General features: G+C 44.9%; 2 protein-coding genes across 8 annotated transcripts in view; both read right to left on the reverse strand.

Annotated features, from left to right (window-relative positions):
* Positions 1-1,193: 1,193 nt before the first annotated feature.
* On the reverse strand, positions 1,194-18,106 carry DDO (D-aspartate oxidase). Of its 6 annotated transcripts, none has more exons than XR_010605939.1 (7): positions 17,891-18,106; positions 12,765-12,968; positions 12,459-12,567; positions 11,640-11,822; positions 8,938-9,094; positions 2,609-2,907; positions 1,195-2,494 (listed from the first exon to the last, which is right to left on the reverse strand). XR_010605939.1 is itself a non-coding variant. In XM_065631412.1 (6 exons), the coding sequence occupies exons 2-6, from the start codon at positions 12,934-12,936 to the stop codon at positions 2,854-2,856; spliced, it is 675 nt and encodes a 224-aa protein (XP_065487484.1). In that variant the 5' UTR covers positions 12,937-12,968; positions 17,891-18,106; the 3' UTR covers positions 1,194-2,853. The 6 variants fall into 6 exon arrangements, 4 of the variants coding, with proteins under 4 accessions (XP_065487484.1, XP_065487483.1, XP_065487486.1 ...); XR_010605938.1 differs by having other exon boundaries at positions 1,210-2,184; XM_065631412.1 differs by having other exon boundaries at positions 1,194-2,907.
* A 3,477-nt stretch (positions 18,107-21,583) lies between these two features.
* The window catches only part of SLC22A16 (solute carrier family 22 member 16), a 38,186-nt gene continuing 31,906 nt past the window's right edge, over positions 21,584-27,863 (reverse strand). The window contains exon 8 of one of the 2 annotated variants that reach the window (XM_065632866.1): positions 21,584-25,911. In XM_065632866.1, the coding sequence (XP_065488938.1) occupies positions 25,699-25,911 (213 nt within the window). In that variant the 3' untranslated portion in view covers positions 21,584-25,698. The remainder of the gene's footprint in view (positions 25,912-27,863) is intronic. The other variant, XM_065632867.1, reaches the window with a different exon arrangement.

Here is a 27,863-nt window from a genome sequence, read left to right on the forward strand (position 1 = left end):
TGCAAGGCTGCTGTGTCTCCTGGTGAAAATGAGTTTGACACCCCTGTTGTAGATGTTAGCAGCAGAGAAGTAAATTGGCCGCATTGGTCTGTTACCCACTTACCGCTGCTGAGAAATACGTGTCTGAACAGCTGTCAAGGCTAAAGCTCAACTGCGTGGATCATTAAAACCACTTCTCAGCTCGCCACTGGTAGCTTTGAAGACAACAGCTAAAAAAATATATGTTCATGTAGCCTCCCATTATCTCTCCTCAAGCTCGTGAGCTATTTAGGCAGCTTAACACAAGATTGATCTTGCAGTTCGGCGGCTCAGCACAAGGCACAGGCAGAAGCTCTCTTTTCCCTCCAGCTACGGAGAGATTCAAACACCACAGCCTGGCTGTGTGCTCTGCATTTGATGGAAGAGATAGTTGATAATGAATGGCCTGGAAAGGGGATTATGGATCAAGATTTACCTCTGAGTCATGCTCTTGTGCGTTTGCACACATACATACCTGGAGCTGTGCACATACATTTGCTGCAGGAAGGAGAAGGAGAATGAGACAGTCCTTCAGCAGAAGATGCTCTGCAGCTCTCTGCTACTCCTGAGCCTTACCTTTATTTATTTAACCCTAATCTTTGTGGTACCTACAAATGTGATGGTTGCCTCCAGCAGCTGAGTTTCACTCCTGGAGAGGGACAAGAGTGATTTTATAGTCTGCCTTGTACAAAAGTGTGTAATCATTCTGAACAAGCATAACACTGCCTGGTTTTTAAAATAAGGGCTGGCAATTTTATTGAGCAGATATTGGCATAAAAATTGAAAATCTGTATCGCCATTTTTCAAAAAAGATGTTCCAGTTTACAGGAATTAAGCAGTGATAGCTCATATGCAGTTTATGTACTAGTGCACAAAAATTTTTCCAATATTAGTTTGTTGTCTGTATTTCCCCTGTATCTGTACTATAATCCCAAACAGGTGTCCTCCTTTGCTTAAAAATTACCCTGAGTTTCTATCACAAACTCCTATTTTCTGTATATTTTAAAGATTACCTTGTTGTTACTCTGGACTCTGCTTTCTCCTTTTTTTTGGATGCAATCAATTTTACTGACATTTTTATACTTCTGAGCTTGAGGATGGATATCTTTCATTAAAAATGTCATTTGGCAAAGGCATGAATCTATAAGGCTCAGAAGTCTACAAAACACCACAGCTGGAGTAGTAATTATGGCTTTAAAAAGTTATATAAGCCTTTTTATTACACGTTTTTAATGGGTTTACATAGTACAGTACAAATGTCAAAGTATTTATACATGGGATGGCAACGGCACTGGAGTAACCAAGCAGATGTCACAATTTGATCACGGAGAGCGACTTTCATCTGCAAGCGCTCGGAGAAAAGGACTCTCCAAGGGAAGAAGAGATACAAACCAGAGCGTGGGGCTGCTAAGTAGAAAAACAGCAGCAACTTGTTCCAGGCAGCAGTCTCACAAACAAATGAAGACCCATAATTAATGGCTGTGCACTTTTCCTACAGCCTGTCTTGCAATGTTGTTTGATACACTGGCATGTATCTGTACAGCTCTTCGAAAGCAATAGGATAAAATAAAAGCTGGGATTGGCTGGCAGTATCCTTGATGGACCTGATGGGTGAAAAGCAGATTTCATAGGATAGGGGCAGAGCAAAAATGTCCTGGACCAGTATGCAGGCCAGTGTAATAATATGCATCCACTTTTAATATAGGTCGCACCCACATCTGAAAAGTGTCCCATCTTTGCAGGACACTTAACTCAGTATCGCTGTCTTTATCTGTAACAAAAAGATTGCTTTTTGAATTATTACCAGGTGGTCAGCCAATCCTCTCCTCCAATTAGTTGCATTTTAAATATATTTTAAAAAATCCTAACGAGGAGGAGAGAAATAGCCTTGCCCTCAGCACAGAAGACGCCACGGCTCTCCTGCAGCCGAGCAGCCTGGCCAGGAGCAGACAGTGAGGATGAATGTCTGTGCTCTTCCCGCAGGCTTCTTTCAGGGCAGTTTGCCCTCAGTGCCATGTAGAGCAGCATCAGTGATGCAGAGACATCAGTATCAATTCAAAGTGGAATAACCTTCTTAGCGGAGAGTTTGTATATGGGTTAGATGTTACCACAGGGGTCATCCTTTCGGCATGTGTCTTCCCATAGTGTGTCTGCCTCCATCCTCATCTGTGGACACAGAAAGCAGAGGCGAGCCAGACTCTTCGAAGATGCATTGGGAAGGACAAAGCGTGTTTGTGAAGATGCAGGGACCCCTGCAGGCATCACTCTGGGTGATGAACACTCGGCCAGGCTAATGCTTGTGGTTGCACCCCAGCTCCGCTCTCGCTCTTAGGCTCCTTGTTAGGAGGAGATCCCTTTGCCAGAACGCATTGAATTTCTTCAGGAACAAGGTAATTTCTCTATACTCTGTCAGGAGGTAAAGTACATGCTCCTGCAAGTGTAAAGACTCTTTGCAGAGCTTGACCCGGTGGCAAGGCTGGAGGCAAAGCTGATGGTTACAGAGGAAAGCCTGCCCTGCCTTTTCCCCGTGGTCCGGTCAGTATAGCGGAGGTGGCACAGAGCAGGAAGGATGGTCTCAGAGGACACTTACCTTCCACACAAGGCAAAGCAGAAGCAACTACTCTGAGCTGTGGATTGGTTGATGCTGGAAGCCAGGCGACTGCAGGAACCTCCTGGATGGAGCCCATGGCACTGGTGTAGGGAGGGAGAGACTCCGGCACTGGGACCCGCAGAGCAGCGGTGGAAGAGGAAAATTCTCCCACTAACTTCTTGCTCCTCTCTCAGGCTTAACGCGAAGGAAAAATGATGATCACTGAAGTACAGCGACGGGAGCCTTTAGAAATGGAGGGCTTTTTGTGCAATCTTTCTGCTGAAGTGCTCAGTCTTACGCTGTGAAGATGAACAACAGCAAGATTGCTCTCAGCAACCCAGACAGGAACATTTTAGTGCATAATTATGGAGAAGATGCAAGGGGACAAAAAAAGAGGGAAAACATCTGTTCGCATAGAGTTTATTGCCGTTCACTTAAGAGGCCCATTAAATGCCAGAAAAAGCTATTTATCCTTGTTTGAGGCAATTATCCTGCTGCAAATCTCTACGGCAATTTGCCCCATGATTATTCCTGGAGTGCTGATACTGTGCAGATACTCTGCATGGACCTTGCCCGCCAAGGCTTACAGAGGGACTGTTAAAAGCCAGCTAGCCAGTGCTTCTCAAGGACTTTAGCTTTGTGAAGAAGTGGAGTCTTTCCTGGGCCAGGCTGCAGCCCCACAGGGACCCCCCATGGGACATCCAGCCCAGGGGGCTTGGGGGGCTGGGGGACGCGAGGAACTGAGGGCACTCGGCTACCCCAGACAGTGGTTTCCCCTCCAGCCTTTTAGTGGCGAAAAAGCTCTGGGACATGCTGCAATAGCAACAGCTTTGTCTGGGATTATAATTCTTTACTTTTATTAATGACAGCTTCTGGTATGCTGCTACCTTCATGTTTCTATTTCCTCAGTGTCCTTTTTTTAAAGCATTGCCCATGACATTTTACGGTCCTAACTGATTCACGATTATTTCTTAAGCCCTACTGCAACATCCAAGTCCTCCAAGCTTTATAGGTATGTGGGAGCCCGACAGGCACCCACATTTCCATTGAGTTCACCATCACTGCAGTTTGCTCTTTGAGATCGGGGAGTGTGGCGGTGTCTTTCACTAACTGCTTTATCCAACATCTCCCTCTGGTGGAAAACAAGGAATAAAGCAGGATAAAAATAAAGCCTCGTACAACATAACACATTGATTTGAGATAGTTGTGAAAACAATACAAATCTTGGTCCAGGCCATGATTTTCCAATTACTACATGTATTCCGAATGAATTTGAATGTATCATACTGAAGTTTATCTCAGTATTTGACTGGAAAAAAATTGTAATGAATGGTGAATGCCCATTTTCTTGTATTTTTTCAGAAATTTGGAAAATTTGTTTTAAATGTAGGCAAAAGCATATATCAAGACAATATGTCTTTATGGCTTTGCTTCTGTGAGGAAAATAAACAAAATTCTCTGTTGCAGGAAACTATTATTTTGTGCCCAAGCTCTAAAATCCATCATATAGCCCATCTGCTGTTTGCAATCGCAAGGATTGATAGAAATGTCTCAAAATATAACAATTCCCTTTCTATGCCATAATTACACCCTTAGGTTCCCTGTGAGTGTGGTAGATCAGTTGCCATCTGCCAGGAGTTCCTATCCAACGTAGATCAGAATGTGCGATAAGAAGGAAATACTCAAGTACGGTCCTGACACACACAAGCTAAGGAACGGCACAAGGATAAAATGCTTTGCACAGATGACAACTAAGTCTTTCTTTAAGGCCACCTTTCAGCAGTATGTAAAGTTGTGAAGGTTGCACAAGGTTTAATGACCTTCCACTGTTAAACCTTTCCCATGTGCGAGTGTTTCCCTGACAATTGCTCTGCATTTCCAGATGAAGGTTATGGAGCCAGTGCAAGAGCACAGACAGATTTAGGATCAAAACGGAGTTTTGCAAATGCCTCGGCTGCCAGCTCAGCTTCAGCTGGAGCTGGAGTTAACACAGGCCACATCTTTGCTTCAGCTCCTGGCAAGGCTCTTGGGTGAGGAGCAGCAGCTCAGGGATGGCTGATGAGATATTGCCAGAGACTGGCACCTGAGGCTGAGCAGCTGAAGCAAGAGAGGACTCATCTCAACAGACTTCAGCTGCCAGAAAGCCAAGGAGGCAGTGTCAGCGAGCTGGCTTGCAGGCATTGAAATGTTGTGACTCCCCTTTGTGGGCAGGTGTGCAGTTGGCACAGGGCAGCATCATTGTGTATGTATAGATATATTTTAGAATACTGAGATTTGCCATGCCTAGGGAGAAAAAGGAGGGAAGGATGTCCAATTATTCCCAAAATATCAGGACATATGCTTGGCAAATTGAAAGCTCGTGGAACAAAAAAGCTGAGGCTCCTAAGTAGGTGCTCAGCCTTTGTGTAGCATGGCCTTAGCAGGGACGAGAGCTTCTGCAAGAACTAAGAGAATTTAAAAAGGAATTTCAAGCTAGAGACTGGAAGGAAGCAAGCAGGCAGAGAGGAGCAGGGGTTTGTGATGGCATGTCCTTAAAGGTGCCATTTTGACATCTTTATAACCACAAGTAAGCAAATAAAACCCCTTTTAACAGGGCATAGGAGCTGGAGCAATAAGGCTGAATGTATGTTTGTTTCTGTTTGCTATAAGCCTAAAAATAAGATATGGATCTAAAATGCTTGACTTTTATATAAGGGTATTGAAATAGCAGAGAGTTTCTAGAAGAAAGATCATTACTGGCTCATTGTAATAGCATGATAAAAATTACATGTGAAAGTACTGAAATAGACCCCATCCAAATGGGGGAATTGAAAAGGACGTGAACTCAGTCAAATTAGAAGCAGAAACAGAAAGGCAGGCTAAAATAGATTTTCAGGACATTACTTGCTAATAGACAAAAAGCTTTCTTCAACCCAGGAATAGTGGGGACCCTGCCAGAGGGTCTGCAGGTGACCTGGGTGTGCAGTCAGCAGGCGATCAGGGTGGCAAAGGAGTTTGAGAGAAAACAAGCCCTAACACAACAGCTAAACAGATTGCTCGTGTCTGTGTTAGGTGTAGAAAAGCTGCAGTGAAATTCCCATGGCAGAGCCATTTGTTAAGGGGATAACGCAGAGAAGCTGTCTCAGACTGAAGGGCCATTAGATGAGGGTTTATAACAAATAGATGCAACAGATAGTAACAAATTCATGAGAAGCAGATGTTCCTCGCTTGTGGGTTTTTAAGGAACTCTAATGGGAAATTGTTACACTGTTAGGGCTGGTACATAACCCTTTACTTAAAACAGCCAAAGAAAAAACAGGATGGCATGTGACTATTTTAAGTGCTGTGAGGGACCTGGAGAAATGCAAACTGCTAAATCTGATATTGGTAGCAGGCAAATGGTAAAAGCCATGATAACAGAATAGTTACAAGGACAGATATGGACTAAGAGGGAAGAATAAGCAGAGCTCTGCAGTGAGGAGCGATGGAGCTGTGCTTCCCCATCCTCTTACAGCTTCGGAGGAACCAGCGAGGCTGCAGGGTAGAGCAATGCGCTCGGTATGATCTGCTCCACTTCTGGAAAGACCCTAATAACGTCTGTCACCAAGGGCTCATGAAGATGCTAATCTGGCATGGGATAAGTGGGAAGATCCTCTCATGAGTCAGCAACTGCATATAGAACAGAGAGGTGAGGTAAGGATAAATCATCTATTTTTCACAGTCGAGAGAAGTCACCAATGAGATTCTTAGAGGGATCTGTGGTGGGGCCAGTGCTAATCCACATACCCATCAGTCAGGCGGTACATGGTGCAGTGGCTCAATCTGCTGGGCCAGGAATTTCTAGAAGTGGCCTTCTCCACTGCTGGTCATGGCCAGAGCTAGGACACCAGACTGATGGGCCTTGCAGCTGAATCTATTTTGACATTTATATCAACCAGAGAAGTTTTAGAAGTAAGTTAAAAGAAACCCTGCCACACTGCAGAGCAGAAGTGCACAACCAGAGTTCTGGTTTCTCATGGGGCTATGAACACCCCATCAACCTTAGTAGTGTTTCTTGGTCCAGGATAAGTTATGCCGTTTGTTACTTTCTAAGATTAAAATCGAGATTAAGAAAAAATAGCCTATTCTCATGTTCTTTTTTCAGTTCGTTTATTTGTTTTGGTTTGGTTTGTTTTTGTTCCATGTTAGCTGAGGACAAAGCTGCAGTTTGATAAGCCATATATCAACACTGCTGCCAAAAGCAGCAACTCTGCCTTCTTGTACCGCTGGATAGGACAAATGATGGGTGGGGATGCAAAATTAGCCACCAGAGCTGAGGAGAAGAGGGCAAGGCTGCTGAAGGCAAGATTATCTTAGGCTGATCCCAGGTGCTAACTGACCTGTAGTTTAATTTGGTGGTTGTTTTTTGGTTTTGTTTTTTTTTTTTTTGACAGGTGTCCCTTGTGAAGGATAACTGTCCTCATCCCCGCCTAGGAACAGTGGGAGTTGGTGGCCGTGTTTGAATGTGGCCTTTCTTGGGCCATCCCGAATGAAATAAAACCTCTTGTTTATGAAAGGAAACACTACAGAAGTGACTTTTGCTCTATTATTAAGAACTTTATTTAGCAGTTCATTTTAATCCTGTGAGTTGTTGAAGGATTTTGATTTGTTTTGTTACTGTAAGGACAAAAAAAACCCTAGAAAAAAGTGGATGCTAACACTCTTGAACGAGCCATTTACAATCTAATGAGTGGTGTAATCACTAACAGTCAGACCTGTACTTTGACAGCAAACTCCAGTTTTGGGGAGTGACTTATCTTCAGCCATATCAAATGGCTTGAGCTGCTGAGGGGAGCGTAAAGCCCAGCTCAGCCTCTGCCATGGAGTGAGGGTCTGGGCTGTGGTGGCTCAGCTTCTTTACAACAGAGGAGCTCACTCATGTCCTGTTATGGACAAATTTGTCTTTAGAGTGTTTATGTACTCTTAAACAGCTCTTTCCATTTTATGTAACTGAAGCTGGTGTTAAGATCCTTGCTAGTTTCTCATCAGTTTATTCATATTAGCTGTTGCAAGGAAAGCAGCCAGTGCTGATGTGAAGTGGATAAGAGAACCTTGCATGCCCAAGCCCAACCTGAAAAATCCTCTTCTGTAGAACACAGGCCATGTCAATACTGCTATTGAGGGGAAGGGAAACATCTGTGTCTGAGAGGCTCAGAGGAAAAAAAGATTTACAAACAAATGTGAGAAAATATGCACAAACCTGTAGCTTATATGGGGCAACTTCCTCTCACAGAAACTTTGTGTTAAGTTCCCTGGGGTGTAATATGCAGAAATTCGGGGATCGCTGTCACAGATCTGCTCTTAAAATCACACTTGCCTGGACACTGTGCCTGACAGTGACCTAACATTACTTTCTATAAGAGCTGACCTGGAGCACTGTAATGCAGCATTGAGCGGGGTTTTCTTTTCCTTATAGATCATACGGAAAATGGTAAAGTTTGTTAGTGAGATGGCAGGAGAAAGGGCGATACTAGATTAGATTTTGTTCAAGAGGAGAGAAATAGTTTCTACTGAATCTGAACATAGTGCATCCGATATCCTTTAGATGCAGATGAAGAAATGCTAAATTGATGTTATCTATATTATACTGCAGCAATCTGATCCCTGTTATTTGAAGAATATTTACATATCTTGCATTCTCCTTAACATGAGGCTAGGAGAAATGCTCAGGGCAGAAACAATGCCAGATGGATGAGAAGGACAGCTGGACTAATACTTTGATCAACCCATCGTACCTTTCCAAGGTGGCACCTGGAAGCCAGGTGAGATACCACCGAGCATCTGCAATGGCCAAGCTGTTGTTTTAGGTTCCTTCTATCCAGTAATGGAATAAAAGTCCAAAGCTGCTACTAGGAGATGCAATACTAGCCTATCATAAATGGAAAAGGAGGCTCTGGGATTCAAAGCTTGGCTCTCGATGAGGAGCCTTGCAGGGCTGCAATGCACTCTCCCACCAGGCGAGCAGCCTCTTTGGCTGTGCCCCTGTGCACCGAGAAGCCACCTGCCCCATGCCCATAGTTGTGGACCACCAGAAGCTTAACTCCTCCTCGGCTCGAGACCTCTTTCTCCAGTCTCACACACCACCTGGATGGCCTCAGGCCCACCTTCACCTTGATATCCTGAGCTCCTCGCAGGGAGGGCTCAAGGAAGCAACATCTGTCAAAGATGTCTTTGGTAGTGCCAGGATCAGGGGAGAGACTCCATCTCTCCTTTTCCCTGGTTCCCCCTAGCGTTACCCTGTGTATCCCCGGGTAGATGTAAGTTAAGCCATCCCCATCCCGGATGAAGTTTTTCACCCAGGGAGCATGAACCTTGAGTACTTGTCCCCTGACAGGGAAGAGCTTCTCATCCCCCACCAGCTGGTGGGCTCCAATGCCCGTGCAGTTGACAATGATGTTATACTCGCTGTGCAGCTCCCACAAGTCTGCAACTTTTCTGGTGTACATCTGGACACCGGTTGCTTTCAACCTGCAAAAAGACTCCAGAAGTGAGGCAGAAAAGAACCCCCTAACCCACCATGTAATCATTATGCACATTGAGTAAATGAGATAGATTGCCTTTAACATACTGATCAAAACCAAACAACAGATGGGACAAAAAGCAAAGAGAATGCCATGGGGTTTCCATTTGTGGTTTGTCTGATTTGATCTCATCGAAGCTATTTTTAGCTTGCTTGGGCTGGAAGAGATACAGCAAGTTGATCAATATTAGAGAAGGGTATGGCATAAGGACCTAGGCAGACAGTCAGGTCCTCATGGTCTCATTGATTCATTTATGTAACAGTACCAAGCTTTAACAGCTCAAGCAAGCTGAAAAATGTCAGATTTATTCACCAACTTGCTTCTGCTAGTGACAGTGCTGTTGTACTACACCCCTTTTAATGTGCCTGTTACATGCCATCATGTTAATTCCCAACTCACCTCCCTGAGACCAGGAGCCACTTAGTCATCTAGTGCCAGATGTGAAGCCCTGGGGTACCTAAGACATCCCTGCAGGCTGGGCTGATGTGGCACAGGCCCCCCAGGAGACCCACACGTTTCCAGAGCAGCAGCCAGGGATCACCCAGGACAACTCAGAGCACTATACGTCCATGTCTGATCTTCAGCAAAATTCACTCATTCTCGAGGTTCATTTTCAAGGCCAATTTCTAGCCAAATTCCACAATGAACTTCCCTGAAGCTTGAAGCCCTTCCTCATGGAAAATCATTGGCATGAGATGGAGTCACTGCTTCCCGTCAGCTGGATCCAGTGGCTGGGGGTCTTTACTGGAGGTTTTAGCATGAGCAAGTCAGGAGACAGGTCTGTGACGACGACGCATTAAGTGGGAAATCCCATCCTTTGCAATACTCTGGCAGCTGGCAAAGTGATCAACCCTGTCATAAAGGCAGTGGTTTCCCACAAAGCAGGGAGTGAGCAGAGGATCCAGGGCACAGCTGATGCCCTGGGGGCTGAGGTTTGGGTGCAGCAGGATGCTGAGCCTGGCTGGGAAGTACAGGGGAGGTCTGGTGCAGCAGCTCTGGCTGGGCAACTTGCTGGGAATGCTCGTAAGTGTTGTAACTGGGACTCTGCCACCATGCCATAAAAAAACACCAGTAAAAAGAACTGTTGACTCCTGAATTCGGGCAAGCAAGCAGGAAAAAATTCCTGAAGTCCATTTTTGGACCAGCAAGGTGGGCACAAAAACAATTTTCCTTGTAGATTGCCAAGAGAATGGTCTATAAATACTGCTCAGGTCACTGGCGGGTTGAGAATTAGTTACAAGTTTAATATGCTCTCATTTCTCATCACCAGAGAGAATAGAAAGAAAAGGAGCTTGATCATCTTATTAGACTACATCCTTTGAGAAATAAGGAAGGCTACAGCAGGAACAAGGAGATAGCAGAAATCACATGGCAGATGCTAAATGGGTTGTACAACTCAGTCGTGCTTCAGCAGAAATTTCCAATCCAGTTAGGCAATGAAACATGACAGAGCATGTGCACCGAGGAGATGGCACAGACCTCACGTGGCACTGGTGCCACTGGAGTATTCCCAGCCTGGCTGCCTGCTAGAGCAAGAAATGTTTTTTCACATTTTGCAGTGAGATGAAAGGCATCCAAGCAACTGGCTGAGCTGGCAATTTGTACCACAGTGTCAGTACGTGTCTCTTTACTTAACCTCAAATCAGCTTGCAGCCTATCACTTTCTCTCAAGCGGAGACAGCTACTTGCTCACTTTAGGGGTACTTAAATGGATTAACTGCACATCCCAGTTGTCAGAACCTTTTTTATATCTGCATCCTGACTCTCCTATGGCTCTCTGAAATCCACATATTTTGGGAAAACTTGGAAATTGCCCAATTTTTGAACTTTCATGTCAATCCAGATATGAATTCTGAAGCCATGACTCCTTGGAGTGAGTGCATCACCCATCTCGTGCAGGCAAATGTTTCCAAAATATTTGTTACAAGATGATGCTATTTGACCTTTTCTGACCCAACCAGATTAAGAAATGTCTCCAGTTGCTGACCAAATTTGAGATTAATCAGCCCGGCTAATTCTAAGTGCAAAGCGTTCACAAATAAGACATCTTCTCAGATATGCATTTTCTCCCACGGGTTGGATTTATCTTCAAGAACAGAGGGATGTATTGGGGAAGTTTGGCAAACGAGGAGCACCCACGTGTTCTCATACGACATGGCAGGTTCCCAATGTCCCTTTCAAGGTCTGGCTGGCCAAGCGTAGCTCCTGTGCCTATGTCAGTGCTGTGCCCAGAGATGATGCCCCTCTAAGACCCCTCTACAACCACAGTGTTAGAAACTGGACATAGCACAGGTAGAGCTATTCACACTTTGGAAAGACTGGGTATTTATTCCTAGTTCTCCTCCCCAAGGAAGAGCTTGCTGCATTTTCCCTAGTGAAAAACAGCCCTTTTCCAGTTTTGTTCGAACCTAAGGCTCTCAAGGAGTCCCCAGCTCCCCGCAGTCCCTCTGCCTGGGCTCCTGTCTGCGTGCCCTGCCTGCAGCCAAACCAACCTTTTCTCCAGCCACAGCAGGTAGGGTGGACAATCACATTTCAGTGTTGTAAAGGCCTGACCAAACTGGTGCTGTGGAAACTTTTGTAGTTCTGCTTCAGACATTGGTCGAAATCCCAGGACGACGTCCGACCAGAAAGGCAGCTCTTCCTTGGGAGTGGGAGTGTTTTTAAAGATCTGCCACCTAAAAGGGCACAAAGAAAAAGCTGCAGAACTTGGCTGCTTTTGCTCTGCCATGTTACATGTCACGGCAATCTTGGCACAAACCCAGGAACTCAGGAACCTGTACCTGCTCATCAGTGCCACTCTGCAAGGTTAACAGCAAAGGGGAACATTGCTGTCTGCTGCTGCGACACCCGCCTTGGCAAGCAGGCTGCTGCAGCCAAGCCTGCAGGTGACACACTGGGGGAAATAAACTGGAGAGAGTTCCCCCAGCTATAAAACAGCTGCCTAAAACACCTCCAACACCCACCTGCCCCCACCAACCTAACTGCATCCCTCTACCGAGCTGCTGAAGCTGAGGGGTCCTGCAGTCCCATCCCTATGAAGACCACCCTTGCTGCAAGCAACTGGTGGATGACAGCATGGAAAACATCAGTTATTAAAAGACATTCGGTGCTGGCCAGTCTTGACTGGTTTCTCTGTACACACCTATGCATCAATTTTGCTTGAAAATACATCATATCTGAGCAAGTGCAATGCAGTTTCTTGGAAATATTTTCGTAAGAGCTACTCCATGAAGGGAATATGCTTTAACTTCAGCAAGGAAACCAGCCTCTCTGCCTGCTCCAGCACACAGCTCACACATACCCGTTCTTACCCAGACACCAGGTGAACGCCAGCCTCTGATGCCTCGGTTGAGTTGCTGAGCGCGAAAAGGTAAGCAAAGGTCTCTTTGAACCACTGCTTCTGCACGTCGATTGGTGTGCCTGCATGTAAACAAAACCAAACATGCAAAGAGGAATAACGCAAAGAAGAGAAGAGTACAAACCAGTGTCGAGGAGATGGGACAGATGGGGAATGCATGGCACAGCACTTTTCCTCCTGAACCTCTGTGCATGGCTGCACACCCAGGCACGCAGCCGCATGCGGTGCCACAGGCAACACTCTGCTGGGTTGCACGCACCTGGGTAGGTGTGAGGGATGAGCATCCCCGCTGCCACGTCGCTTGTTGTGTTGGGGCTGAACTGGTCTGAAAGGACCGTCACAGAGCAGCTGGGGCAAGTCTCCGCGATGCACAGTGCTGTGGACAGGCCAACAACTCCAGCGCCAACCACTGCGACCTTGGGTGCTGCCATCTCCGGGGTGCAGAACCAGAGCAGAGAGGCACCTACGTGCATTTGGAAATAACATATCCCGTGTCACCAATATCCCTGCTGGACACCCTCGTCAGGCTATGAAATACCCACACAAGATGTAATGTAGCCCCCCAGGGCAGCTAATTGAAGGCTAACTGCTGCACACACAGAACCAGGACTGAGGTAAGGATTAAAAAAAAATCCTCATAGCCTTTGGTATGACAACTAATTTTTGAAAAGTATTTCAGCAGCCACTACCCCATCCTCAGCACAAGAGCGAAGGGTGAGAGAGCGATCTGCATGTACAAGCACTGGTGTTGAGGCTGCAGCAATGTGGGGCAAGGTTTTTTAAATAAAACCTGAGAGAACGAATTATCCATTAAGTTTTCCATCGTGTCAGGGGCAAAAGTGGTTTTGGACCTCTGGGGAAATCGACTTTTAGGCAACCTGAGCAAAAAGTTGTCTGAACATTAGGATCTCCAGCAACGAGGTCTGTCACTGCCTGGGCCCTGGGCAGTGGAAGCAAATCACACAGGAGACAAACTGGTTTTGCAGAGCAAAGGGTCCAGTGCAATGTGGAAGACGTTCTTCTTAACATGCACCTTAGTTCCCCTGCTGTGTGGGGCTCCCCCTGTGACCCTGGGGACTGGGTTACCTGCTTAGCTCTGTCCTAGAAAACATTAATTTTAGCTATTAAACACAATACTTAGCTTCACAGGGTACAGCCTGGCTGTTTACACTCCCACATCCAAAAATTGTTTGGGCCACAATGCCTTGGTGGGAAAAGTGTGGGAGGAGAAGCTACCTGTACCCTGAGGGATTTTGTGCCCCTAGTGGCCTGAGGTCCCCAATCCATCCTTGGCCCCTGTACCTGCCAGCATGACCCACTGCCTTGGACAGATTTGTGGGCATCTGAGGCTCACAGGGTCTCCAGGCAGCCCATGGTGGTCCCCAGGAGCCAGCCAGCCTCGCTGCCCCAAGAGCCTCTATATTTGCCTCTCTCTGCCTTGCTTTATAACTGGCTTTATGTCCTGGAGCAGCTCCAACTCCACTCCTCAGCATCTTCAAGGGCTGATTACCACTCCAGGAAGTGCAGCAGCTCTTTTTTCCCTTGCCCTGGCCAAGTTCCAGAGCTTGGCACCTGCCCTGGTGAGTGGCACACAGATCCTGGTTGATAATCACCTGCTGCCCATCCGAGTGAGGTGCGAGCCCGTGTGCCCGGCCATGACCGGCTAACAGGTTTCACACCAGTGGAGGCATGAAGCACAACTGAACCATGCAACTCTATGCACCCTGCAAACTCCCCAAAGCCAGGAAATAAATGGTCCCAAAAGAGACTGGACAACCTTAGAGGGGGTAAATCCTTCAGCAGATTGGGAACAGGTGAGCTGGGGTGCATCTGTTGGCTCAGGCACTCCTTTGAGGGGCTGGTGCCAAAAGCTATGCAGGGATGTGAGGGGAGAATCTCCTTTGCCCACGGCCCTTCCATCTTCCTGGAGTATCCACGAATATTCACTCCTGGAGGGGATGCTGAGTGATATGCACCTTTGGTCTTGCTCCCTTACGGTCTTGCTTCCTCCTACAGGACTCGCTCTTTCTTGACTTCCAGCCTCACTAATTGCTTTCTGAGAACCTGTTCTGGAAAGCAGTGCCTGCAGTTATAAGGATGGGCTGATTTCCCATCTTACTGTGGCTTTTGGCATCTTTGATGTAAGTTTAGGCAAGACAGGCTATGTGGGACTATGACAGGTCAGGTTTATTTATGAGATACTTGCTCATAACTCTTCACACAGCTTCTCACTTACCCCTGAGGTTTTACTACTTAAAATTTGACATCTCTCCTATGTAGGAAGGGAGAGAGGAGCAGGCACTGTTGCTCAACATCACATTCCTTCTACATCGCAGCTGAAGGTTGTTACAATCCCTCTTCTTCCTTAAGTTTCTTCCTGTTAATTATTACATCTTGTTTCACAAGTTGGCTATAAAAGTGCCCACACAGCAGGGACACAGGCGGAAAGATGAACCCTGAACCAGAACCACTGGCCTGCATCACTGCCACCCACAAACACAATCTGAAAAAACGCTGATTGGAATGGGATCTGCACCCCTCAGCTCTACCATTGCCCCAGGTTGCATCAGCCACCTGCACCAGGAACACCTGTGGAGGGTCAGAGCATGGACAGCATCTGCTTCCCTACCATAGTCTCCACAATATTTTGTACTGGTAATTTTTATTAAAAAAAAAAAAAGTATCAAGAAATTAGGGGCATTTTAATAATGCTGAAATTACTTTTGTTAGGAAAATTGGTTCTGAGAAAGGTCTCTAAACACATTTTTATTACTAAATGTTCTGGCAGCTGTAGAAATTGTGCGTGGCTGTCAGCACATCCAGCGAGACTCCCATGGATGACCACAGTCCTGCCGGAACACATGGAGCAGGTACATTATATGCATCTGCCAGAGATGTGATCTCAGTTGCCTCTCACCACTCCCATTCACTGAAGCTCTTGGACCGTGATGGAGATTGAATTTCCTGACTGACCTCCCCACCACCAGGGATGAAACAGGAGCTGTGTCATGGCAGAGGTTCAGGTTTCACGAGTTTTCCTAATTTGGATGGGGCTTTCGCAGATGAGCCCGTTTGACATCAACTGATCCCAACGGTACAAAACCCACTGAGGGGGGAAAGCAGCTGCTGGTGGTGCTGGCTCCTGTGGGAACAGCTCAGAAGGCCATGATGAGCACCCATCAAACATGCCTTTTTTCTAGCACTTGTCGCTGCAATCCAGGAGCACATCAAGCCTGAATGTGCTCATGTGCCAAAAATTAGCTGGGTGCAAAGCAGAGGCAACACACACTTGTATGGGCAAGTGCAGCTTGGGCTTTGCAGAGCCCCTGACCCTGCTACGAGCCCACGTGCCCCCCAGCGCAGACCACCTCGGCTGGGAGCCCTGCACCTTGCTCGAGGGCACAGGAGGAGAACTATTTTTAGCTGTTGTTTAGCAGGCCAGCTTAGTGCCAGCAGGGAAGGGACAACACTTGTCATGGCCTCAGACTGCCTTGTGCTGAGGGTTTTGCAAAAATCAGCATTTAAAAGGCAAATCAGCTGCAGTAACTGTTGGGAAGGGAGGGGAAGGGTGTCAGGTGCTGTTTAGCTCTCTGTCCTTTCTTGTGTCAGAAGAACAGGACAGAAGCGAGACAGAGCCACCTGGAGCTGTAATTCCCCAGCAAAGAGGACACCGGCTGCTTGACGTAGGCTTCATGCCCTTGCCACCCTCCTGCTCCTCCCAGGCCAGAATGAATTATTTTTTAAAATATTAAGCTATTCTGTGATGTGACTTGATCTCCCAGCTCCTGCAGCTGAGGAGACAATGTCAGCCTCAGTTGGTGCAAGGGAGTCTAAATTGCAGGTTTAATTAGATCCACTCCTTACTCTTTCTTGCCTCACATAGTTGTTATCACCACTAACCCTCAGTCTTAACATCATTCTAGGAGTGGCTAAAGTCACCAGTATAGGTAAATACACTGATCCCCAGTGCACATGTGCACAGCAACATGCACACCTGCTGCCAGCTGTAGCTGCCTGCGGTCCCTGCAGGCTGACAGCCTCTGGGAAACCAGCATCCCTGAGCTGGCAGAGCTGCACACACGCTATTGCTTTGGCATCTTTGTGTTATAGGCAGGGCCCCTCACCCTGCCCTTTTTCCCCTATGGCCCAACTCCATGAGTGTGTTTTCCCAGCCGGCTGGCTGCTCTTAGCTTGTGTTGCAACCCGGCTGACCTGCCAAACTAAGCATATTTACATACCCAAATGAACAGTTCCAAAAGCCCAGCTGAACTGTTGACCAGAAAACAGATCAACAGGAAGTAACTAAAGAACACCAAAACCTGTTACATTATAAGTCCTGTGCATTTTTTTATACTAACTCATCACATCTAAGTGCTGAAATACACTTTTTTTTTTGATTGCCTGAAGCCTGCGGCACCAGGAAGCAAAGGCTCCAGCTGTTCTGGACTCTCAGAGATGCTGCTTGTCCACGGGGGCGGCTGCACTGGCCCACCATCCCTATCTGTGCCTGACCGGAGTGCTGTTGCCTTTTTTTTCAGACCACTCTTTTGATTATTCACTTCCCCAGCTTACAAGTACTCCCGGTGTTGCTTCCCTTCACCTGACCCCAGAGCGGAGTTTTGCCAGGTTCTTTGCTAAAGGTAGTTAGAGATGCTCCTGAAGCTTGATCCATTCCTGGGGGTTTGCTGAGGAGGGGGCCCTGATTTTGGCCTTTTGACTCTGGCCTGTTCCCTTTTCTGTCACTTGGGCTGCTCTGTCAGATGTACATTTGGGACCTGCCACAGGAGGAAGGAGAGGATGCCCTCTCTTCGCCGAACACGGGACACTCGAGGCTCCTCGGGACCTCCTCAGCCTTTCTGCTGGGTGCACATCCAGCACCACTGCCAGACAGCAGGTGTCTGAGCCACCTGCACTGAGGCCTGAGGCTACCGGGGGTGCCTCAGCCCCTCTTCCAGATAGCTCTTCACATATGCATGCACAGGCAATACCTCTTGAAGTGAAATAGATTATACCCACTCTATAAGCTACCAATAACAGCAGCCTCCACCAGCAGCACCTCCACGGCCAGCACTACCCTTGCTTTTCTCCAAAATGTGAGAGATCTGCGCTGCTCGTCCCCCTCGAGGCGGGCGTTGTGGAGCCCGTTGCCTCCCCGTGCGGGGAGAGGGGGGGAAGCGGGAAGGAGCTGAGGGTTGCCGGGGCAGCAGGGACCTCACAACCCTGCGGCTGCACCAGCCGTGCCGGCCACCGCGCCGTCCCTGCGCGGCCCCTCCAGGGCTGGCCCCAACCCTTCCCCGCCTGAGCTTAAGGAGCTGCTTTGTGCCCGGTGGAAAGTCCCCGGGGCAGCGCTAAGTCCCAAAACCAAGCGGGGAGAGACGGCAATACCTGGCGAGGAAGAAGAATCGCCCTCCCGGGAAGCGCGGGGAAGCGGAGCGGGAGAGGACGGAGCGCGTTGCCGAGGCGGGGCGAGGGGGGCCGGGCAGGGGCTGCTGGCAGCTCCCCTTCCCCGGGGCCGCTCCCCGAGCGCCGGCTCCGCGTCCCTCCGCTAATGAAGGAGCTGTTTGTGCCCGGGCAAAGGCCGCCCCCGGCGCTGGCACCTCTCCCGGGGAGCACGGCAGCCCCGCGGTGCTGCTGCCAGAGCTGCGTCCTTCTCCACCTGCCCGTAACTTTTTTCCTTGGTAGTTTCCCCGGCGTGCTCAAGAGGAGGCTCACGGGGCCCCACTGCCTCGAGCAGAATATATTGTCTTTTCTCCTCTCTTACAAGCAATTAATTACGTTCTGAATGTTTCTGAAGTTGCCTTGAGATTGCCATAGTACTTAAGGAAGCGGGCTAGCAGTCAGAATGGCAATAACACAGCGTGTCCGTGAGCCTGGACGTTTCAGTCATCCCAGGTCAACGGAGAACGGTTCCCAGCTACCCCACAAATGCCTGATGAGCACAGCCAGGCAGGACTGTTCGCATTAATCTTTCTCAGCAGAAAAACACAAAGTTTGTTCAAAAAAACCCTGTCTGCAGGCTCCCTGGGATGAAATTGCATACCAGGGATTCTCAGCCCCAGGGAATTTGCCATTGCAGGACATTTTGACTAATATTTGACTGCTTGAGCATTTGTCCCTGAACAGGCTCAGCAGGACAGTGTTTGCAGCCCATTCCCCTCCAGCACTGTTAAACGGCATTTGCCATGGATCTTCTAAGCAGGTGCCTTTTCTTCGTGGCCATTTAAATACATACCATCCAAAGGGCATCTGCACATACAGTAACAGCATGCACGGCACCCAAATGGCTGTTCTCGCCTCCCAATCTAGCAATGGTCTTAAGTAGTAAAACTAAAGCCATGATATCTTACACATGTGTAATTACTGACCTTTTTAGCTGCATAATTTTTAGGTTTTTTTCCTTAAACAGTGGAAGGAACAAGAAAGAATTCTGCCAAAATTATAGTATAGCTTGATTTTTCTGACTGTTTCAAGAAGATATGAAAACAGGGTGTTGAATAAGACAGGGAAGGAGGCAGAGGAATGGAGAAGGCTTGCTTGTTTAGAAGTTGTTGATGGGCTTGGTGTATTGATTGTAAAATGTACACTATTTTGAATAATTGCAGGATATCTGCAATAGCTTTTGAGAGGGGCCTTTTAGATATGGAAATCTCTCATCCTTCCAATATGAACAGAGTTCACAGTGCCAGCTAAGAGGAATTCTCCTCCTGAGACTCTACTTCTCATTGCTTAGAACTTCACCCAATGTGAATGATTTGGGTTGAAATTTTCTGTGTCGGATGTTCATGCAATGCTGGATGTTTCAGGGAATTCCTAGCATGCCTTTTCCTGTGAATGAGATTCAGGAAATTGCATGCTGGTTTGGGATACCAAATCTTACAGTAATTTCATTGAGAAACTCTTACTCCTCCATAGGATAAAGTATTTTGCAAGAGCGAACACACTGCGCTTTGCCATAACTTAAGGTGAAGAAAGAGCTTTGTCCTCTCTTGCTATGTCATCTAGATGTGTGACTTCCCACCACAAATGTTTGTTTATCCATGCAGACATCTATAAGGGGAATAAATTTCAACTCTTTCATGCTGCCATTGTTTTTCTTGCCACTGCTCTTCACTAAAATGAACAGCACAATACAGAGACTCTTTGGTCCGTCTCCCAGAACCCTGATTAACCAAAGATCAGCCATCCTGTATTGAGGCCTTCAAGATATGAGTAGTTTTTTGCTACAGATGCTGGTGCTTTCTCATGAAAGATGAGGAAAAGAACAAGAAGGGACAAGAAGCTCTGCATCACAGCCCAGCTGCTGAAGACCTTCTGGATGTTTGTGTGTATATTATTCTGTGTATTGTGCAAAGTATGTCATTTTGAACTAGCAAATTGGCTACATACTGTTCCAAGTACAACAGTCACCTATTTGTATTTTGAGAACACTCCTGACAAACTCTGTGATAGTGACTGCTGTATCCTTTGACTGAGTGCAAGTCATGACTTGGGCACTCAGGAAAAGCGCACCAGGCTTCTGACACAGAACAGACACAATCCTGATCATACTTGGAGCTGTTTCTGAACAACGACTGGCAGTGGCATCCCAGCACACCATCCACCCAGCTGCAGCAGTCTTTAAGAGGTGTTACCCCTTACTTTAGAATTCCCTTTGCTTTGTGCACTCTCTTGTAAAGAGCAGTAGCAATAAGCAGCAATGACCTCTGTGAATGCAGCAGTGTCGACCTGTTTCTGATCTGATGAATGGCGTGTATCACTTCTCTGCCACTTCTTTAACCAGTTCAAAGATCAAGTCAAGCTTCAATGCCCATGGCAAGTTACCATTTTAGAGAAGAGGTTAAGCTGCTTCTCATTTTACTGTTTCCCCATGTGATTTACTTACTTCTGGGAGGGATTCTCTCAATATGAGGAAGATACCGCCAATACTGACATTCCTGTTGAAAAGCTTTGTTAAAATATTTACCCAAAGATTGCCCATTTATCCCTGGTTCTTTTACTATGTTCCTGATCACTTCAGTCAAAATTGCTTTTCATTCTCATCACTGGCAATGAGGCTGTGGAGAGAAGAATCTTCACATGAATCACCCCGTGGTGCTGTTTTTCTCTTGTTCGTGTGCAAGTCAGTTCATCTCTGCATGGAACACTATGAGGCAACATTAATCATTAGATGCCCGTGAGCGCTCCATGGTTGGATCCTACTCATCTGCAACAAACACCTGAGCAGTATCCACGCCTGTGTGTGTTAGACGGGAATGCAGAGAGAGGAGACTTAATTTGTCACCAAATGAGATATTCCTCATTACTTCTGATTTGTCATAAACCTGGGTTACTAATTTATTTGAAAGAACTAGTTCTGTGTGCAAACCACTCTGCAATCATTTTTATATGCCAGTTTTATTTAAAAAAGGATACTTCGCCATTTGAGGCATATACTTTTTAGGCATCATTTTTCTCAGCCTGATTGAACCCAGTGCTCTTGAAATCAGTGTATCAGTGATTCAAATTTCTCAACTCTAGCAAACAAATATTTGAACCTTTCAGTGTGGTTACTTTCATGGAGGAACCTAAATCACCTAGCAAGGAGACATAAAGCCATTAAAACATGAACAATGAAGCCAAGTGATGGATGTAACTTGATCAGAAAACATAAGACTAATAAAATATGTATGGAAAATTTAGTAATTTGCACTAATTAGAGATTTAAGGGAAATGGAAAATAAATAGGTTCCTGAGAAGGGCTAGGAGGACCAGTCACAAAGAATAGTACTGTAGATTGCTGTAATTCTAATTTTCCTTGCACTGTCTGTCCACTCCAATTCCTTAATGAAGAATTTACAGTTAGTTTTCACATCCACTGCACAGCAACTGGTTACAAGTTTTACAGTCTTGTCATTACTCTCTTTTTAATCAATTCATACCCATTCTACAATACCTGCAGCTTTTTTTGTCACTATTGAATTTGTCTGAGGGACTGCTGCCCCAGCCAGCTTATACAAATAAAGGCAAAAAAGAATCATATTATTCCTGCAAATGCAAAACATGTCACATTTTTAATGCACATTTTGTCATATTCACCACCTAACACATTACCCAAACTTTGGTTTACACCTGCAAACACAAACAGGGAAAAGACACACACGTGATACTTGCCAGCCTAAACCATGGGATCTCCGTGGAACGCCGAAGCACCAGCCCAGCTCCTACAAGGGAGCGTGTACCAAACCGAGAGTTGGTGATAGGAGTTCATTAAATTGTGTAAAGGTGTAAAGATTAAGTAACATGTGTTTGACTTTATTCATGCCCATAATTGCAGATAATAAATATAAATTAAAAACCACCGTGAACATATATTGTACTAAGCCCACATAATCTAGGCAAACAAACTCCTTCCCATGAGTATATACTTCCCCCATGTTACCAAAACACACATTCCATCTGGTACAGACTTGTGTACAAAATTATTAGGTTACTAGTACTTAGATGTGCTCTAACCTTCTTCATGAGAGATGTAACAATGCAGATACTGCTTGACTGCATTTACTAGAATTTTCCATGTTAACACTCATAGGTTTTTTTCTTAATCTCTGAGTTTAATTTCTCCCCTGTGATTCTGGTGTGGGATTCAGACAAGCATCTTTAAGATAGGGTACAGGAGGGTACAGGATCTCCTTTCTGCAGCCACGAATGCCTTTCTGGCATGATAACCCCATGGCACAAGTGACCTTGCATTTTGTAAGCCCTTGCAAGAAGCATTCGCAGGCCTTGCATGTTGCTGAGCCCAATGCTATGGAGGCCTCCCAAGTGACTACATGTAAGGAGCTGGTAAAAATAAGCTGTGAAAGATATAGGAGAATGCCAACAGAAGACCGTCTATTAGAATATGATATCAAATTTAGAATAAAAACATTTGTCATTGTGCAATAGTGACCAGCAATTAAGACAGATGAGAATTCTAACCCAGTATCTCATAAAACCATTATGTAACTCCATAAATAAATTTGCACTAAAATAGAGATGACAAATACAAACATAAAAGACCTTAAGGACTCAGATAAGAAACTATTAAAAGGAATTCTTTATATGAGCAACGAGAGGAAAACATGCCCCGCGGGAACAGAAACATTTGTTCTCAAACTCAATGCTCTCTTGCAAGAGGATTTTAGATAAACTATGAATATTTAAGAGAAGGAAATCAACTCAGCCTGTCTATGCTATGTTTATAATGCATGACCAGTGTTAAACATATTTTTGTCCATATGGAAAAAACAAGCAAACAGAAATGCTAGAGACATTTTTTACAGTAATAACCTTCCTCAGGTTACATAATAGGATATCCCAAGGCATCCTCTAAGCTATTAATGCATAAAATCATGAAAAGTGCACCTGTAGATCAACAAACTTTTTATTTCCAGGGGAAAAAGTAACATGATTAGTTCAGGGAAATTCACGTCTCACTTGAATCAAAGAGCAAATACCAACTGACTTCAGTAACAGAAGGAGCTGGCTTTCAGGATTAAAAGCCATCAAGCTACATTGTCTTTTAGAAAAATCTTTACATTTTAGTCTGTAAGGATTGCTTACTAGCATTGTGCATTTAAGTTTGTTTTTTACTTTACTTTTTCTTTACCTTATGTATACCTATTACAGGTCCTGAATCCCTCAAGTCAAAGGAACACATAACATGCATTGACTGTTCTTAGCAAGGTAACCCCTAGTATCAGTTATTCAGCATGTAAGGAAGTAGAAAAATTAATTTTAATTGTTGTTTAGTACCTTGTTGGAAATAGACTGTACTGTCCCCAGCACTCAAGACTAAGAAGTTTGATAGGACCTTGTACTAATAAAAGAGGGAGTATGGGTGTGAAAGAACCCCAAAATGATGCAATTATTTGGAGCTCTGTGGTGGGGGAGAGTAGTTGCAATGTCAGCCAATACCAGCTTAATTCCTTGTTAGGTCTACTGCATGACATTTTCTTTTTTAGCATGGTTAAACCCCTGTTTAAGTCAGGGCATGCGGGGTTTGGCAGCAGATCTTGCAGATAAGGAGGGCTGTCCTGCTCTGGAAAGTGGAGAGGGATCTGAAAGCAGTGGAAGAATACCAGGTCTGCTCTTCAGCAAAATAAAAAGCCACAGCATGTGAGTAATCCTGTCTTCAGTCATCAAAGTACATACTCAAGTCATCCTCTGAATAATGGTGGGATTACACAAGCGGGTAAGGTTAAGCACATGCTTTTGCTGAACTAATATATCTGGACAGAAGGCATGGTGTTCTATGTAGTTCTCTTCAGAGGTTTTCTCTGCAAATACTGAACACGCACAGAATTGAAGGTACCATAAATATCCCTCGCTACTTTCCATGTGATTATAACACAGAAACTCCCTGAACTTAAACTTACTGATTTTTTGCTTGGCTTTGAAGCATGTTCGTCCTCATATAGGATATGATTTTATCCTAATACCAGGACCAAAATGCTACTTGACACTCTAGGACAGTGGAGTGAAGAAAAAAAAATCTTTTTAGGGGATATAAACCATTATTCTGGTTTCAGAAGTCATTGAAACTAATATGACTTGTGCAGATATAATCGAAAAATGTGATGATTAAACTGTACAGTATATGGAGTATTTATCTACAGTAATACAGATGTCTTATTTTGGGGTACATGGCAAAGAAGTAAACAAGGGAAGACTTGTTTTGATGAGATAGTACCAGCTAGCATGAGAGTAAGAGCCTAAGATGTGAAGAACTCTGATTTCAAACCAGGGATGACAGGGTTCACACAGCCCAGGCAAGAGAGGGCTGTCTGAACCCCCATACAGGAGCTTCATGTGCTGCCCCCCTCAACCAAGGGTGGCTGAGAGAAGAAGCTACAGATCTTCAGGCAAGGAAGAAACCCCCAGGGCTGGAGGTAGACTGAAAAAGGGGAGGTGGGACAGAAAGGCATAAAAATGGCAGCCAGAATGATGCATTCCTGTCTACCAGTTTTCTGTGGTCCACACTCATAAGGCACGATCACTGCACCAGCAATAAGCGTTGATGCACACATGAGGTGTAACAATAGTGGGATATTTACAGACACTGACTAAAACTACTAGAGTAACTGGTAACTCTTGTATTGATAATTTTTAAATGATATTTTTCTAACTGATTTTGTGTGGTACAACGAGAAAATGAGCTACAGACATCTGGTCTATGAGAAAAACAGCGTGTAAATACTGTGTTTACTAATCATTCATTAATAACTAATTCCACCTCTGTGAAGTGAGCCTAAGACCCATATGCTGTTTATTCTTTTCCATTGAGGACTGAGAGACCTTGATGGAGGCATTTGGCAAAGATGCTGGTGTAGCTCTTGAAAGTTATGAGGAAACTGATGCTAGATCGGAGCTGAAATAAGTGAGAGGGGGAGCACTAAAATAATGGTCTGGAATGAATATGGCTTTCGAAGGCATCAGACATTTTCGTTTTAACTAAGCTAAAAAGAACTTACTAAGAAAGCAGTAGATCCGGTGAACAATTTTTTTCTAAACCACTAATAAAAATACATTTGCCATTCAACAGAATGAATAGTATACAAACTATTTGCACATTTTGCAAAATTAGTATTATTTTTTTCAGTTGCAAGTTGTTCCACAGAATACTTTTCTTTGTTAGCAATGACACCTTTTCTAGTAGAAAATTTGAAAAAAAAATAGTTTAACTTTGAAAATGTTGATATGACTTGATGCAATGTTAAAGTTTCTCTCTTGAATTATAACCATCTGAGTTTACTGTGTTCTGAAGTCTCAAGCCTGTAGCTGTCAGCTGCAAGAGGACGAGGGCGGACAAGACACTTTGTAGTGAGTTTGCAAATCTAACTGCGGAAAATGTGAAGCAAAGAACTGGCATATTTTTTTACATATGTGTAATCAGGTAGGTTCCAACATTTAGAGTAATCATTCCAACTGGTCACATCAAGTCAGATAGGTTTTCTAAAGTCTGGGTGAGTTTGATAAGGGTTCTAGATATCCTATCAAAATTTCTGCAGTACCTTAGTCACGTGGAAAAGGTTTTATATACTTTCTTTGTTGAAAAGGTAAGACTGGATACAAATTAAAAAGCACAGATGTTATAGAACAGTCACATTTCTTGAATAAAAAATCTCATAAATTATATAGTGATTAAAATTGGCAACAGCTGTTTCGGGGTTGTTTTATTTCTCAGTGCTGACTGTTTCTTGACCAAACATCTCTATCTTTTCTAATGCCGCACCGCTCTGTGCTGGAGGAGTCTTTCCTGAACAGCTGTTCCCGTTTCTTCCCATTTCTGTCGCTTCCACCAAAGTATTAGTCAATGGTTTTCCCAATGTTTCTGGAAGCATTATTGTTAATATTCCACTCAGGAGAGCCATGATCCCAACAAGCAACTAGAAGAAATAAACAGTAGTTGTGAAGGTAGAAATGTCTTTCAAGTTATGCATCTCTTTGATCTTGCTTGAAAGTACATTTAAAATAAAGCACAAGGAACTGTAGTATAAAGCAAAGATCACAAGTCTTACATGTTGACCATATAAAAGATCTGCCTTTTTTGTTGCATAAATAAAGATTACGCAGCAGAATTAATGAAGAGCAAGTGAAATGTTTTCACGGAGTCACAGAATGGTTGGGGTTGGAAGGGATGTCTGGAGGTCATGTAGTCCAATCCACCTGCCAAAGCAGGTTCACTCAGAGCAGATTGCACAGGAATGCGTCCAGGTGGGGTTTGTTCCAGAACAGATCAATATAGTGCAAGCAGGAATAATTCTGTTTGAGAAAACAGAATACCTACATCTTCATTTGGTATTTCTAGAATACTATCAGGTGTGTATTTAAAAGCTGATTCTACAATTCCATACATTTATTTTTACGTGCGTATTCATCGAGCTACAATTTCCCTGCCACCTGTAGTCTCAGTCTGCACTCCAGCTCCTGACCCTATTGCCCTGTACGTGTGTGCATGTTCCTTCTCCACACAGCCAGATCGGAATTTCTCAGTATGGCTCATTGGCCTGGAGCCGCAACAGTGCACATCCTTGCTCAGGAGAGCTCTTCGGCAGATACTGAATCTGACTCTCAACAGGAATACTTTGCTAAACTGCAGTTTCAAAGATCTGTCAGGGGTGTGGGTACCTACTGACATTTGCCCTGGAATCACGCCTTGGGTTTGTCCGTGGTGTACACGGTTCTGTAACAACAGCTTACTTCAGCACGAGTGGTGCAAGGACCAGGATCATGTGGGGTAGGTGCAGCAGCACACACATGCTCCAGGAGTATCTTTTCCTTCCTTTTGTTTCTGTCCCTTGTTCAATTAGAACAATTCACACTTCCCTCCTTTGACGTACAGAACAGCATTAAAACCCTGATATTTTTCCAGCGCCACATTATAAATGGCCCAAATCTCCCTTGGTATAAATACTTCCACATGGTATGTCATGCCTGGCCTCAGTGTTTTTCCATTTTATGACTGTGCACTTTGATACTGTATTATCCTTATCTTGCACTATGCTGACTCTTGGGTCTGTTCCGTTTAATACTTTCCAAGTATGAGAGAGAGCATTTGGAATTACTATGCCTGTGTCTCTTACACAGCTTGAGACAAGTAACAGCCAGCTACCATCTGCATCTAAGCCAGACTTTCTCCTTAGGTCAGAGAGGTGCTTTAAAATGGGAATTCGCCATTCTAACCTTGAACAGTCCTATTTGCATGCAAACACATCATGTTGCTTTTGCTTCTTTCCCTCCAAAAAGAAAAGGACAGCTTGTCTCAAGCACTCCTTTGAGAAGCAGAATCCACACTGTTGGGTACACTTTTCTTTTTGCACCTGCATTAAATACAGAGGCTGACAAAAAATTAAGCAAAGTACTATTGGATACTACAAACCACAGTGAAAACAACAGTCATGCTCTTACTGTAAGAAACTTTTAAAAATTCTACCAGTAATAGGACCAGAGGAAATGGTGCTGAGTAACAAACTGCAGGAAATCCTTGCAGACATATATCTATATGGCAGGAGCGATATTTAAAAATATATTCTAAAATATTAAAATCTCGCTTCTGAGAGTCAAAACTCATCTCTACTATTAAAACAGCATTTTTGCCATGGTAAAACAGGATGAATTGACACATGGCAGCTCTTCCACAGTAACCTAATACACATCTTTCAAGCTGTCATAAGTTTAGAGTTGAGGATAATGAGGGCTGTAAAGGATACTGAAGCGTATGGATACTGGTACATTTGGAGTTTATGAGAACAGGGTCAGTACTGATGCCCAACAGAACAAGGTTAAAGCAACACTGTGTGCTTTGAGTATGTGTGTCTCCTCTGTTCCGCTTTGTCTT

This window comes from Caloenas nicobarica, chromosome 3 (assembly GCF_036013445.1).
Source record: "Caloenas nicobarica isolate bCalNic1 chromosome 3, bCalNic1.hap1, whole genome shotgun sequence".
Lineage (NCBI taxonomy): Eukaryota > Metazoa > Chordata > Aves > Columbiformes > Columbidae > Caloenas > Caloenas nicobarica.

Coding starts and splice junctions, on each gene's coding strand:
- DDO (XM_065631411.1), bottom strand. CDS start 12,936: ATGGCAGCACCCAAGGTCGCAGTGGTTGGCGCTGGAGTTGTTGGCCTG. Junction 12,568..12,764: donor CATCCCTCACACCTACCCAG/GTGCGTGCAACC, acceptor GTTTACATGCAG/GCACACCAATCGACGTGCAG. Junction 9,095..11,639: donor CTGCTGTGGCTGGAGAAAAG/GTTGGTTTGGCT, acceptor GTCTTTTTGCAG/GTTGAAAGCAACCGGTGTCC.